Below are 13,447 nucleotides of genomic sequence, written 5' to 3' on the forward strand. Positions count from 1 at the left end.
GTCTGCAGTAATATGAGGGGCACTGAACTGTTTATGAAGCAAAATGTGGCAAGCTGCCTGTTTTGTCAGAAATCATGTCTAGTTTATAGTTATAGTAATGAACCAGGGAAGACTACGTGAGAAGGTAAACAGAAGCAGAAGAAACTTTTTTTTTTGCAGTCCACAGAGCTGAAAAAACCACTTTTTGGTAATTCTGTGGTATCCGTTAATGCTGATGGAAGAAAGACTGCACGTGATATGGTAGAATGGCCACTCAGAGAAAGGGCAGCCTGCAAAGGATCCAGAGCTTTCAAAATATTATGCAAAACTATGCAAAGGATTTAGAATTCACCCCTGCTACGCATACTGGCTGTCCTCAGGTTTCCTCTGGTGTATTCCCCACCGCACGCTTGGGCACATCGAGCTGTGCTCACAGTGGTTATGGCCCATCCCAGCTTTGGGGTGGGAAGCACATCCCTAGAAATTCCCTTTGTTTTGTTTTTCCTTAGCACAGAAAACTCAGCCTTCTCCCACTGAAGCTGCGCTGCTTTGCTGTTTGCTGACCAAGAGGGGCTGCGGCCAGCAGAGTTAGAGCTCCCTGGAGATGCGACCGACCACTTAAAACCTCGCTGACACTAAAACGCAGCAGCAGCACAGACATCAATCCTGGGCGGAAAGGCCGTGCTCGCCAGCCCCTTGAGCTTGCACAGCCCGAATCTCCAGCCCAGAGCTAAGCAAACGCTTCCCAAGTGCACGGCACGAAGCAAACCGCATGGCTTCATATGAAAAGTTTCAAAAACCAGCATTCTCCTTCACTGCAGATCTTGTCTCTGCTACCACAAGAGGCGAAATCCACCCTGAGACTGTGCCATCAGCCCCGCTTTGCTGCTCTTAGTAGTTAGGAAGATCTCAGCAGGCTTGCACAAAGCTCAGCTGTACAGCCCCCACCTCCCCTGAGAGGTCCTTCATAAGAGGCCCCCACATCACCCATCCGGGACGAGGAAACTTGAAAGGCGGCTTTTTCCTGTTGAATTTAAGTCACACCTAACAGCTCTAAGGTGTTTGTGCAACGTCTCCAGGGCATTATCACTGCTGACACTCCAGGATTGGATCTCCACTACTCAAGCCCCTACCCTGATGGCTACGGAGCCATTTGTGGCCATCCCAGCTCCCACCACCACTTCACTGTCCCAGAGCCGGGACAGCAAGACTGGGGCAGAACAGGCATGCAAAGCAGGGGAGCCCCACAAAATCCGCAGACAGGGTGCAATACCTGGAACCACCGAAGTTCTGGTGAAGTGATGAAGTCGGTAACGCTAGTCTGAAGGGCGCAAGACGTGTAACAGGTCACAGACATGACAAGACCACGTCACAGCAAGAACAAATCCTGCATGGTAGGCACTGGTCTTGCTGCAAATAGCGGAAGGATAATTCAAGGGGGACAGCAAGGAACCCCCCCAAAAACCTGCCTTGCCAAAGATATCTCTCTGCCTACCATGAAGTTCCTGCAGGACAATGATCCTCTTCCCACCCCTCCATCAGAAGCGCCCACCCAGTCCGGATCAAGGGAACCGGACTACAGCTCCGAGCTCGCAGCACTTCAGCCCGGTTGCCAATTTGCACGGCAGCTCTCACACAGCTTGAGTAAACCCTTGATGTCATCAGGTGGATGGCAGCCCTTGAGGGAAACCTCGCAGCTTCCCAGCCGTCACGGAAAACTGCTGTCTGGCATCTCCTCAGTGCCGTATTGAGACGAGGAGCTGGTGGGCAGCACGCCGGTGAGTCAGAGCTATCCTACTTCTAAACTGCATGTGACTCATACCAGCTTCACTGCAAAGGCACCACAGAGTCTGACTAAACCAGCTCAGAATTTGTGTATATATAATTTTTAAATACATATACACACCCACACGTGTATGTGCACACACATACGTGCATGTGCCTACACATAAAGTGATTTCTTTTTTTTTCATATGCAAGTGAGAGAAACTTAACGCTCTGGAATTAATAAATAACTATGAACAACCAAGCTCCTGGGCTACAGAAAGAGCTCTTCTCCCCACGTGGCTCCTTAATTTGTGTATTACTTGAGGCTCTGAGCTGTGCTCTGAGCCCACAAGGGCTCCCCCGTTTCCTGCGTGAGACCCCCATGGCACAGCTCACGGGGTGTGATGGCCACCACGAGATTCCCTTTCCTCCGCACGGGGGGGACACCTCCTCATGGACGGGGGGGACACCTGGAGGGAGGGAGGGAGGGAGGAACCTGGATGTTCCTCACTGAGTGAGTGTGCGGCAAAGGGTGCCGCACACCTACACCGCAGAGAAGACATCTGGAAAGATGCCTGGCACGTCCCAGCCCAGTGCTCAGCCAGTGTACTGCTGCTGGTAGCGCAGGTTGAGCTCTCGCAGCTCCCGCTCCCGAACCCGCCGTGACTTGTTGGATTTGGTGGAGCGGCTGGAGCGGGGGGACTGTGCGGACTTGGTGCTCTGGCAGCGGGAAGACGCCCTCTTGAGAAGGTTTTGCGAGATGGAACGGTGTAGGTTCTTCATGGAGGAAGAGGCTGCCATGCTGACCACCCACGGGTGCTTCAGGGCCTGAAGGGCTGTCATCCTGTCACTGGGGTCCACCGTGAGTAGACGATCGATGAAATCCTTGGCCAGGTTGGACACACTGGGCCAGGGCTGAAACACAAAAGACATGATTAGAATGAAGCATCCTGGCACAGCTTCGCTGATAAATTAATTCCACCCATCCCCAAAAGGCGCTTTGGGGCATTCTGCTTCTTCCATCCTCTCTTTCACCCTCAAATCTTCCAAGATACTGTAACCAACAGTATCTGCCCAAGGAGAATGAGACACAACTACTTCAAGAGACTGTCAGGGGGAGAGGCTGAATTAGTGGGAAATGTCTACACGTCCATAGGTGCAGCGTGGATCCCTCCAGCAGCTGGGCTCAGGCACTCAGCCTGCTCGGCTGAGTGGGACCCTGGGATCCCAGTGGGACCCTGGATCCCAGTCTTCCCAGGTGCCTCAAGCCTACGGACAACCTACACACGCGTGTGCACACACACACAAGCGGTCTCAGTCAACCCCCAGGGCTCAATCGTCTCTCCAGCAGCTGGCTGGGACTTCCCTGGTCCCTCTGGTCGCCAGATCCTCCTGCGGTCTCGTCCTTGTCCTTAGAGAGACACGCACACACGGACATCCCCAGCTTCCAAGTCCCTTCACCCCCTCGTCCGGCTCCATCTTCGCCAGCAGTCACGCACTCGGACACACACTTGCTCGCCCGCCCGCGCTTGCTCCGGTTGCCGCTCCACGGACACACACGGGCTCCCAGACCTACGTCCCACTCCAGCTGCTGGCCCCGAGGCCTCCCACCTCATCTTCTCAGGTCACCTTCCAAAATCATACAACTACTACAAAAAGAACAGTAACTGTATCCCATTGAAGACCCTCCTCAACCCGAGTGCTTGGTATCCGATGAAGCCATTACTGCTTGAATTCGAGCCGTCCTGCTCACAGAGGACGGATCCTGACACCAGACCCCTGGTTCTCTTCTGACCCTTCATCTTAAGGCACGCATCTAGTGAGCAAGCACTGACCTCTGCGTCAATCCTGAAACCAAGACTAGGGAGATTTTTCTGCTGTGGTACTCGGTCTCACTCCCACATGGAAATCTAGGAGATGTTGCTACGGGTCAACCCTGGAAAAGCCAACTCAGCCTGGCTGGAAACAACCCCATAAAATGTTCTAAATATATGTAAATGTTAGATATACGGAATTTTCAGGAATGCTTACCAAGGAAAGAAGAAGGAAATTTTTTACAAAATACTATTTTTAAAGAAACAAGCCCAAAATAATTAATTAATCCTACAATAAATTCCTCCTATATCCCCCCAGTACACCAAAGTACAGCCATAACAACTTACGAAACAAACACCTAGAGCCATGCATGCTGGAATTGTTCCATTTCTGACAAAATACCGTATTTGCACTAACGTGAGAAGTAAGAACGTTTCCTTTAGCATGAGGTGAAGCTTGGGCTGTGGACAAAGCTAGGAAGAAAACTGTGGCAAAATCCACTGTAAGAGTGAAGAGGAGGAGGCAGTATGGCTAGCATAAAAAAACAAGTGTCGAATGGACCCAGGCAAGAGCAGGTTTCTGCAATCACTGGGTGTCGTGTGGGTCTCACCCCTCCTGAAACCACCAAGACTGAATTTTTCAAGTACGTGGAGACCACATCCCAAGCGGCATGAAAAAAAAGCCTGAGCAGATTCATGCAATGAAGTGAAGACTTCGATACAAATAATTAAGGTCATGTACGAACACATACGTCTGAGTGAAAACAGCATATGTGGTTAAAGAAGAAAAAGGCTGCTATATTCTGTGTCTTTCATTCCTCTCTTCGTTTGGTGAGGAAGAAAAGAACCCAGCTATTTTATAACTCAGGGTCTACCAACTGTACAGTCAGATATAATGCCCTTTCCTTGTGCAAAAGGTCTAAAAAAGGTACGTCCTGATTTTTTTTGAGGTCTGCAATTTATCGCTGCCGAAAGCAATTTTCTCTTTCAAATGACTCAAAGGCACCGGCAAGAGACCTAATCCACGGGAGGATTTTGTAATGAAAGGCAGGACGCTCCGAGAGTCACAGCACCGCTCCTGGCCCCGGACCACGGACGGTCAGTGGCACGGCCAGGAGAGATGAACTCAAGCTCTAGCCAAGGAACTGGCTACTAGGATGATCAGGGTACAGAAAGTACCTTATTTTACAAGCGATGACTAAAACAGCCTGGCTTACTCAGCTTAGCTAAAGTGGGATATATCATCACTGTAACTATGCAAGAGAAGAGAGTGAAAACAGTATGAACTACTTGATCTAAAGAAAACACCGGTATGTGAATAAAAAGCTATAAATGTTCCTGAACGTATTCAGGATAGAAATGGAAATACTTAGAGCCAGCGTGCTCAGGAGGGAAGCACAGCCTTCTCCTGAGGATCAGACGCCACTTCTGTGCTTTGAAACCACGTCCAAAATCCACCCCCCTCCACATTTCAAGAACAAAATCAGTTAACAAAAAAATTTCTTAAAATTCAAGCTTTTCTGTCTGCTGCTTTCAAATATAATCAGTTTGTCATGACCTGCCTTAAAACACTTTTTCTTAGCTGATGAAACGCATCTTGACAAGGAACGGTAAGCAAAAACCAGGCACTTGTTAGAATAGAACAGGGACAACCTTCGACCAGAGACTCATTAAAGTGTTTGTTTATAAAGAGGGTAAATAAAATAGAAAAAAACCTTTTCAAATGTAGCAAAAACCACAGTAAAGGTGACAATTGCCATTGAACACACTGGTCTGTTTTGCAGAACTATGCACCCTTCGAAGAGCTCGGCCTTTATGCTATTTATAACAACAGAACCAAAAAGCCAAATCTGCCTCTGCCACGGGGAGATATAAATCGCATTTCAAGCCTATAGATTTCCTACCAGACTTCTGGATAAGGTGCTTCCTTTGTTAAATGACAGCGAAGGGAATCAACTTGCAGGGTTTAGTCTTTATTGGCGTAATCTCAGACAATACCAGGGTTGTACCATAAGTCAATTGGCAGGTCAACACATCACCTTCCTTTTGAACTCCGGGCCTCCGGTTACAGACGACCTTTGGGTTCTCTTCCACAGACGGACAGATCCAAATGAAACCCAGCGACAAGAGGTTTTGCCTCCACTTTTACCAGGCTTGCCTTCAAAAACTTTTAAAAAAACTATTTTCTGTAGCTTTTTTTAGACTCATTTAAGTTATCAGCTATTCACACAGTTAAAATCACAAATTCATCATTACCTGTCTACAGCCCTTTAACCTCCAACCACTTCTTTCCTTGTCCTCCTCCTCGCAGGCAGAGACCTCACCCCGTTCTGTTTCCTTCATAGAGGACTCATTTTCCACTCTCCCAGTAATGCTCATGGGATGTCTAAGCTAACAACACGTCTATCCAATTTACTGATTTTAACTCAAAGCGATATTAAATGCTGGTGACAATTCTAATCTCCTTGCAATAACTGTCTAAGAACTCTTCACTACCATCTTCATTCCTGTTACCAGTAACTGAGATGACTTAGATACCTTGAAACAGCTTTTGTCTCACTCGAATGGAGAAAACACATTCACACGACTTCAACCTTATTGTTTTTCCTGGGGTATTTCTGCCCGTCCATCTAAAATCTTTTACCTTTCTATTGTCCCTCATAGAGATGCAATCATGCCAGGATCTCCATCCTCTCTTTTTTAGCTAAATCCAAAAAGATGCAAGAGATGCACTCAAAGAAAAATACTTGAGAACTGACACAACAATACTTTAGTTGGAAATACATCTTCAGGGCAGGCAGGAAAGCATTATGTCCTCTTGCAGATGTTAGTAACTGCACAGATCTGGAGCCTGAGGCAACCTGGGAGCTATTTTGCCATTCAGATGCATTCAAACTTCAGTCCCATTCAAACCGATGGCTGCCCAACACAGAGCAGGAGATCCTGGCGGGTGAAACAAGCCTCTTGAACACCAGGAACAATATTACTTCAATCATTTCAAGTCATATTAAAAGATAGCAAATGTGATAATTTAGAATTTGAAGAAATCCATGAAGAACAAATCAGTCTGAAGACCTAGAAACTGTGAACACACAACCAGCCTAAGCCTTGAGAGGCCTGTGCATTGCACCAGTCCAGTTTAATGAAACCTAAAGAAGAATAAACTCCAAACAAAAGCAAATTGGATTTCTCATTATTCCAATTACTCTAGTTTCACCACAAATGTTGAATACGGAGTACTTGCAATTAGATTTTTCTTCGGGTCAGCAAACACAAATCAGTTTATTGATCTGTTTATGCAGCCGGAGGTTTCATTTGCTGCACCATACACATCTTTGGTTTTATTTCACTGAAGCCTTTTCTTTAAAAATAGGTAAGGCTACATTCTGCTGAAGCACTGAGTGGAATGAATTTAGCAATTTTCAACCCCAGTCCCTGGAGAAACATATCCACTTTCCAGAAACCTTGCATCAGTTGGCAAAACAGCAGCTTTAACTTCGCAAAACCCCAGGAACCCTCCCGATGAATACTGCAAGGCAGCAGCAGGAGTTTGTGTAAGGGCTGAGGAAGGTCGACGCTGGTGTGTTTGGGGAACACCAAGAAGGATATGTGTGCAGGACACAAGGTGCGCTCACACGACAGGACTGAAGCGATCTAGAGGAGGTTTTGCCTCTCTGCTTCTCTGAGGAGAAACAGAGAATGGCTTGGGAGCAAAATGCTCCCATCCGGTGGCCATCAAACATTGCATCAGCTAAACCCCAGCAGATAGCTTCGCCTTTAATCTCACTGCTGCAATGACAAACTCCTCTCTTTTGTGGCACAAAAATGCCACAAAAATGAAAAGAAGTCACCGATACTTCTTCACCTTGCACCCCTGTTCCTCTATGAACTGGTTTCAAATGTACTGCAGTTTAACTTCTGTGCCGTTCCCTCTCTTAGACTGCATTCCTCCAGAAAGGAAAGGTACTACAGTAGTTCTGGTGTCTTTCTACATATCCTAAAAAAAGGTAGAACAGACACATTCTGAGCAGAACCTCAGCAGTACTCGCCAAATGCCAGCAGAGACCTCTTACAGGTGACCAGCTTTTCAAACAATTGCACTCAAGTCCTCTGTCTGCGATAGCTGGTGCAGCATCCGTTTCACAAACCTCATTTTTCACGAGACAAACACTGGATACAAACTAGTTTAACACTGGAGACTATTGGCCCTCATGTTGGGAGGGCTGAACATCCTCTGGAAAGTAATGTCTGTAACACCAGAATTTAGCAGAGTGGCTAAAAACATGATCCAGCGGAATTAAAAAAAAAAAGGGGGGGGGGAGCAGAAGAGCTGCACTAAGTAAATCCGAATAGCTCACCCTAATGAAGAAATAACGAGGGTCCCTACAACAACCAAAGGAAACAACAGTGCATCTTTACTCTCGTGTGCAGGCTCAGCAGAACGTGAAGGAGGATGCCTTGCCATCACTTTGCTTTCCTTTATCTGATCATCAAGAAGCACTGGCAAAGACTTACCAGACTGTGCTTACAGGACAACAGCTCTAAGGCGCTCTCCCCTCTGTTCACCAGGCAGGAGCAGGACTGCCGGGCTTCTGAGATCCGAAGAGATGAGATGCAGAAAGCCTAGTACTACTGTAAGCTGTAAAGGATCCTTAAATTAAAAAAAAAAAACCCAAAACAACAAAAAAAAACAACACCAAAACCACATCCTACCTACTAACTAGCACAAACCTTCAGGCATGCGGAGATCCCTAGGAGGCAGGAAAGACTGCTGAACTTTCCCTAGTGACTGTGAGGATATTTGAAACAGAAAAACAGCAATTAGTAACTCGTGATCTTTGAGATGAGCTGTGCAGCCATCCATTCCTCACTTCTATCTTTCATGCAGAGTTATCCTAGTCAACAACTGAATCCAACAGGTTAAGAGGCCTCTCAGGAAGACGGGAAGGAAGACAGGCTGTAAAGATGTATATGGACATCGCACATCTAACAACCACAGTTATCAGCAAAATTCCCTCCTCGTCAGAGTGCCTGTCCCCTTGCATCTCTCCAGGCCCAGGTGACACCTTTTGGCACCCTGCACCTTCGTAGATAACCTAGAGGAGGACCACAGGGTCACTCAGGTGACATCGGGTCACTCTGGTGACATCGGGTCACTCTGATGCTCAAACTCCAAAGTCTCATCATGCTTTCATTGCCTGGTGAAACCGTGAATGAAGTCTGAGTTGGCAACCAGGCAAACTTCAGACAGACCCATTTCTTACAGGTGACCTGCTTGAGCCTGACTACAGTGTTCTCCAAGCTAACAGCAACTCCTCCCTTGGCCATCCAAGAGGTCTCCTCGACTCCACGGGTGCAGCACTCAGTGCACAAGCCTACACGCATGCACTGAAGCTCCTTGACATTCTCCCCAGAGACACAAAGCCGTAGAGGGATCTTCTGGTTAGTCCTGTACAAATAAAAGAAGAACCAGTCATCTGACCTCCAAGCTTTGCTTTTAGTCTTGACAGTACCCATTGAAGGAAAAATACGTATTTATTCCCTGATTCCCACCCAAGTTACATGTTGGTTTCAGGAGAACTGACATGAGCTCTAAAGATGATGTTATGAGGAAGGTGAGGGACACCCAGAACTGCAAAGGTCCGAATCTCCCTTGCCAGTCGGTCTTTACAAAAACATGAAGCACAAAGCATGTTATCGCAGCTGCAAAAGATCACTCTTAGGTCTAAAATACTGTATCCCAGTCCCCCTGATTCCTAGGACGAGTCTGATCGAGTGCTGGAGAAGCCTCAAAGCACCAGGGAGACTGAGCAGCCCTACAACAGCACACAGGTTCCTGCCAGGTTCACCTACAGAAAACCATCAGACGGCTACTTTAAGTTTTACAAGACGAAAAAGATTTATTGGGAATGAGCCTGCCCCAACAGATAGACTGGGGTGAACATGTCCACTTGGTCAGAGGGACTGCCTTCATATCATGCCCTTATCGCTGTTAACAGCAATGCTCCATGCCACAGAAGATGGGCACGCCATTTCTGTTGTTCACTCCCATTTTGGTGCTGCACCCTCCATCACGCCAGCACAGATGGTTTGGTTTGTGCAACCAAAGTAAGCCAAATCAGGGAGCTTCTGTTAATTTTTCTGCTGGGTTTTTCAGCCACCGTTCCTTGCGTGATTCACCGGATGGCTGCAGAAGCAGCTACATCAGCCCAAGTGAGCAACCGGCACGGAGTCCAGAATTAGCAGCACTTCAACCAAGCACAAAACCACCGCCACAGCCTTAATGACAATGGGAGAAACTCCCACGGTGGAGATTTATAGCTCTGGCCCCTCAGGAATGACAGCTGCCGCTTCTGAGGTGCGCCAGCGTTTCCTACAAAAGCATCTCCTGAACTTCCAAGCTGCATAAAACACGGGGCGCATCGCCGATCTGCAACTTCAGCCCTGCTAGACAATAAAACCGGGGGAAAGCAGCCTTGTTTACAATGCCTTAAAGAGCTCTCAAGTGTGCTATGTTTTATTCAGACTCGGGTTCCGAGTCTGGAGGAGGGGGAGGAAAAGCAAGAGATCCTCCTCTGAGTGTCACTTAGGCTATGTGGTTGCGTGCAGTGCTAGGCCCTCTGTGATTAAATCCCATTACCACCCCTGCTTGTTATTCACATCAGCATAAAAGCTATTGATGTGCCATCCACACCGGCGCGCAGGGAACAAACAGCGCGTTGTTCTCCGGTTTGAACAACCAGCCCACCTCTTTCACTTACAGCTGAAGCGAGCACGAACCTGGCGTATGCTGGCAGGGAGCTCCCAACACGCACGTCGGAAATAAAACGCTGACCTGGGTTACCAACGTCAGTCTTCTCGTCTAACGAAGCTACTCCTCGGTGGAGGTGGGAGCCAGCACTCTGTAGGCAGAGCAGCTTTCAGGGCTGATTTTAGATACTAGGGCAGAGTCCCTGAATTTTACTCTGCCTGTGAGGGGAGCACACGCTGCTGTCAAGCGGTCATCAAAACCTGCGCTGCAAACAAGCTAATGAGACATCTGTTTTATGCTCCTTGTTTACTTGGTTTTAGCTTAAAATACACGGCAAATACGATTCTGATCCATTTTCCTGTGGGGCACTAGTACTTTAAAATATTTCTGTTATATTCAGGTTTCTAAGTTACTTTTTCCCCCGCCCAAGTATTATTTTTTTTTTTAAATCAGATTTCGGAAGTCTCCAGATTTCAGCAGTGCATCCTCCCCCAGACACACACCGGTGCCCCTTCAAGGACGGGCCATGCAGGTACCATTCTTCAAGAAGCTGCAAAGACCACCCCTGACCTGGGCAGGCGGAATTTTTCATATAAAGGAGTTTGTTCTGGATGTTAATTACATGCATCAGGACGAGCCTTTCTTGCCCTGCAGAACCTAGGTGGGATGCAAGGCTTGCAACAGCTGCTCTCCATCCTATAGACACACCTAGCCATACCACTGCTCAGAATTGTGTACGTGTCCCTGTATACGTCCCCGCTCTATGTTCGCCGACTGCTGCTGTTTGCAATCCCATCGAAGACACCTGGACCATTAAAAACCATTAACAAGAAAGTCAGTCTGGACACAGATGGCACCCAGGTATCATGAACATGAACAGCAAAGGCATCTTCTCTCAAAAATGACTCAATCTAACACGTATGTATGGTGCTGGAGGCAGGGCACATCTCTCCATCTTCTATCATTTTTCGGAGTAGGTGCATTTCAAAATTCAGATGTCTGCGGTGGTAGACAAGTGACATGCTGTTAGCTTTTAAAAATAGATGAACCAAAGGTCCTCCTTTGCACTACATCTTTTATGCAAGAGCGGGGTCCATTTTGTGAGGCACCTGAACAGTAAAATCTGCATCGCTGTAGAAGTCTCGGCAAAATAGGCACTGACATGGTATTAGGCAAGGACGTGACTCATCCCAGGCTGCCGGCCAGAGGCCGACGGTTTTCGGAGCATTAACGTAGCTGTTTTATCTAATTTAGGAGGTTCCCGCTTGACTTTCTGTTTTCTAAAGTGCCAGCTCCGAAGGAGCAGGTTGGGGACAGCAACTGTGAGGCGTCACGTGGGGAACCAGCCTAGGGCTGCGCTGAGGCCCCAATAACGAGAGGCTTGCACAGTCCCGGGCACCGTTCAGCCCACCAGCAGTTGCAAAGAGGTGATCAAAACCAACCAGTTCAAAAGGGCTGGAACAAAAAGTTTCCAATGAAAAGACGTAATGTGCTAAAGTCTGCGCAGGACAGATTCCCAAGCATTCAGCATTAATTTGTTGATGTGGGGAGGAGGAATAAAGGAAGGATGAAAGAGGAAAATACAACAGCCCTTTAATAATCCACAGCATTATAAGTATGCGCAGCCATCTGGTGCTGTGAACTTCTATAACCCAGCTTTTCGAATGGAAATAGCCAGCCGGTTTTCCCTGTACAAGCACTGAGTATTCAGCTAGAATCACGCAGCAAAATTACAGCAGCTACAAAAACAATAAACACAAAGCTTTTCTCTACGGCCAGGGTCAGCTCTTCTAACTGTAACGCCTAGGGAAATAACGGGCACGTTAAATTGGGGTAATACCGCATTTTAACTTGGATCGCTTCATACCCATCTCTTGAAAATGTGTCAGCAAGTTACAGTTAGAAACAGGGGACCTGAACCACTACCTTGACTGAGAAATTGTATTTTGAGAAAGCTCAGGGTCAAGAGACCTGGACTCAGAAGAATACAGGTGAAAAGACGAGATCACCCTGTACAGACTGCTGGAGACCGCCATCAAAAAGGCAAGCAGGATGCGATAGCACCAGTTCACAACAGTATGTGCAGTAACCAAACTGGGAAACACCTTTCCCAACCTGTTCATAACATCTGGGCATCCTGACATCTTCAGTGTTTTTATTCTCAAAAGGAAAACTCAAATCTGATCTGAATGATGTTCTCTCATTCTGAATTATTACCTTAAGAGATGTATTGGCTGAGAACTGGCACTGAATCTAATGCACATTGCTAGGTACCAATTCAGAGTAACAGTTTAACTAAGAAATGGTGGACCCCAATAGGGAGGAAAAATCTCCCCTAGGGAGGAAGAATATCTTCTATCATGCTGATGAGTGCAGCGGGGGGATGAACAGATAAGCCTATAACCTTCTGCAGACACACACCCCTCCTGCAGGCTTCGCGCTGTTGATGCACAAGCCCTGGATGCTTACAAGAGAACGAACAAGGGGGAGTAAATCCTAAGACAGCCTCAGCTGCTACTCCAGCCATGCCCTGCTCCCCGGCTGGCACCAGCTCTCCTCTGCTGCTTGGGACAGCGCGGAGGCTCCTCCACCCTCCTCAAGCGCAAGCACCAAGTGCAGCACGTAGCCGAGGAGCTGTGCTGAAAACATCAGCGGAGCTCAGGCTCCAGCAGAAGAGCAGCACCTGCCCCGCCGCCCGGCTTGACTTTCCTTTCTTCCTTATAGTCTCTCTTTCAATTTTAATCAAATCCAACGCAGGCGTGGGTCAGAGGAGGTGAAAATGCCCCTTCTTCCGTCCAAGTTTAGGTATCAAAGTGCTTCCCAAGTTAGGCCAGTATGGCCCAATCTAATGACATTCCTGTTTCTCTCCCAGAAAGCACTGTTTTGGGTAGGCAAGGTGGATATAAACTATTGCTGCTTTGAAAATGTTAAAGTGCACAAAACATCAGGAGACTCTAAAAGTAGGTTTGCTTGGTCTAACACTGTTCAGTCCAGGGTGACGGGTTTACAGCTGTCTTTCCTGGCACTATCTGGGAAGTTTTTGTTAGAATCCAGAGAAGGACAACTGTTCTGGATCCCACCCTGCCACGTTTCTCCTAATTATCTTCTCTGCCTCTTTCAGCATCCAAACTATTCA

The 13,447-nt window shown here is 47.5% G+C and overlaps 1 protein-coding gene across 1 annotated transcript in view; it reads right to left on the bottom strand.

Annotated features, from left to right (window-relative positions):
- Positions 1-483: 483 nt before the first annotated feature.
- PSKH1 (protein serine kinase H1) overlaps positions 484-13,447 on the bottom strand; it is a 33,396-nt gene continuing 20,432 nt past the window's right edge. Inside the window, exon 4 of the mRNA XM_009319735.1 lies at positions 484-2,661. Coding sequence (XP_009318010.1) covers positions 2,344-2,661 — 318 coding nt within the window. The 3' untranslated portion in view covers positions 484-2,343. The remainder of the gene's footprint in view (positions 2,662-13,447) is intronic.

This window comes from Pygoscelis adeliae, unplaced genomic scaffold (assembly GCF_000699105.1).
Source record: "Pygoscelis adeliae isolate BGI_AS28 unplaced genomic scaffold, ASM69910v1 Scaffold390, whole genome shotgun sequence".
NCBI classification, from domain to species: Eukaryota; Metazoa; Chordata; class Aves; order Sphenisciformes; family Spheniscidae; genus Pygoscelis; species Pygoscelis adeliae.